The sequence below is a fragment of the Antrostomus carolinensis genome, unplaced genomic scaffold (assembly GCF_000700745.2).
Source record: "Antrostomus carolinensis isolate BGI_N321 unplaced genomic scaffold, ASM70074v2 scaffold7061, whole genome shotgun sequence".
Classification (NCBI taxonomy): domain Eukaryota; kingdom Metazoa; phylum Chordata; class Aves; order Caprimulgiformes; family Caprimulgidae; genus Antrostomus; species Antrostomus carolinensis.
Window position 1 is genome coordinate 9,916 of NW_010296262.1, and position 2,249 is coordinate 12,164.

Genomic DNA, 2,249 nt, shown 5'->3' on the forward strand with positions numbered 1-2,249 from the left:
AATATTTCTCCTCAACCAACCTCTTCCTGAACACAGCGAAAAAAGAAGCCGCAGAGCTATTGGGATTGAAGACGGAGTCTCTTCATATTGCACAGGAACACAAAGTCAAGGTTTTCGTGAGCACGTTTCAGGAAGGTTTAAGAGTTGTCAATGTTTATCAGGGTAACGAGAACCATCCAGCGCAGCGGCCAACTGGCAGGTGACAAAGACATCGGGATTGTTTAGGCGGAGAGGCGGCTCGTCACTCTGTCTGGATCTCCCTTGGGATGTTTGGCTAATTTAAGGGAATCCAGTGGGGAAAAGGCTGAGGGGCTGGTTCTCGTTAGTTGGGAGGGGCGATCTGTAGCCGTCGAAGTTGCGTGGGATGCTGCCGCTGGTGGAACCCGAGCTGTTACTCAGCGTCTCTATGCTTCCTTCTCGCTGAAGCTCTGCAACGGGAAGAGAGAGCAGGTCCTGGTTAGCGTTTCAGACCAACCCCAGTGCCGCTTTATTGACAATTCTGTTTATTGCATCATTGCTCTAACGTGGCATTTACTTGTCATCCATCTTTTCTGGGGTGATTTGAGGGATCACTCCAGAGGCATCCCAGCTCCTGGTTCTACTTGTCTGCTGGGTTCACAGCTCAGCTGAGCCCAAGTGGAGCTGGATGGAGACATTAAATGCTGCCCGGCAGAGCGGCCCTGCTCCTGGGAGGAGGCCACTGGCTTGTGACACGTCAGGACTTGATAGTGGGGACACTCAGGGCTGAACTGGGAAGGGTGTGAAGGGTACGGTGGGAGATGACAAAGCATCTTTCCTCTGCAGCAATGCTGCTGACATGGCAGGGAAAAGGGAGAGGCAGCAGCACTGGTTACTGGTGCTGTGTACCAGTGGTGGTGATCCTCCACCTTGGGAACACTGGGGCTTTCCACAACCTTTTATCTAACATAAATAACTCTGCTTTTTCAAGCCAAAGAGAAAAATATCCCCTTTCCTACGTGCCTGAGCTGTGCCTCAAAGCCAAAGAGAAAGCAGGCCTGACTGCAGCTCTCCCTCTCACACACATCCAGACATCTCCTCCCCTCGCTGACCTCCCAAAGCCTTCATTGCTCCCTAATCTTGAAACATGAGGATTTCTGTGTGTGCAGAGCATCGCTTCTAAGCGTGGCCTCTCCGTGAGCCACTTGAACTCAACAGTTGACTCAGTGGCCACGTGCAGCAGTGCCGTCGGGCAGCATCGCCCCGGCCGGCTCTCAGCAGCGGCATGCAGCGGGGAGATTAGGCAGAGCCCCATGTACACGGCAGGAATCCTCTCCCAGACACGCGGTGACAGGCTACAAGAAATATTCTGGACAGTTGCAATGCACAGCCCTGAGTGAGACTTCAGCCTGTGCTGGAAGGGACACGATGGGGATAGGAGCTTCAGGCAAGTTCCTCTGCTGCCAAAGGGGAAAGAGGAAAAACCCTCTTGTTTGGTGCACACCGTTGTGTCGTGTGTCGAAGGCACAGGGGGCAAACCCCCCGAGCAGACAGACAGCTTTCCCTGATCCTGCAGCAGGGGTTTTGCTTGGATGAGGATGGAAATGAGCTGCAGGCACAGGAGTTGGACACCTCTGTTGCACACTGGGATATTTAAGCTTTTATAAACATGACAACAGTCCTTTTGCTGCAATGTTCAACCAAGGAACAAATGAGAGGACAAGAGGAAATGGCCTCAAGTTGGGCCAAGGGCAGTTGAGATTGGATCCGAGGAACAATTTATTTACTGGAAGGGTTCTCAGGCATTGGAAGGGGTTGCGCAGGGCAGTGGTGGAGTGCCCATGCTTGGAGGTATTTGAGTCATTTAGACAGAGTGCTTAGGGACATGGTTTAGTTGGGGACTTTTCAGTGTGAGGTTAGTGACTGGACTCTATGATCTTAAAAGGTCTTTTCTAGTCTAGGCAATTCTGTGATTCTGTGATTGTTTTCTGCCTTCCTTCCTATTGTGAGGGGGTTTTTGGACAGTTCATCAGGGATCCATGATAAGGACACATCTACACACAAAGTGCAAAGCAAAAGCAGAAAGTCAGTTCTTCGCTAAAACAAAATACACCCATCCCACCCCGGCACCCTCGGACACTGCACAGCTCCCGTCTGCTACCTGGGCACAGCAGGGATAACAGCCAGGCGAGTGCACACCTGGCAAAAGAGGGCTCAGGGATTTAATCCTTGATCGTGGAGGTAACCTGCAATGGAGATAATCTGCCCAGGATACATGAAAAACAAATCAG

The 2,249-nt window shown here is 51.5% G+C and overlaps 1 protein-coding gene across 1 annotated transcript in view; it reads right to left on the reverse strand.

Moving 5' to 3' along the window:
• Positions 1–279: 279 nt before the first annotated feature.
• The window catches only part of LOC104532892 (breast carcinoma-amplified sequence 3-like), a 198,634-nt gene continuing 196,664 nt past the window's right edge, over positions 280–2,249 (reverse strand). Inside the window, exon 6 of the mRNA XM_029087529.1 lies at positions 280–428. Within this exon, the coding sequence (XP_028943362.1) occupies positions 280–428 (149 nt within the window). The remainder of the gene's footprint in view (positions 429–2,249) is intronic.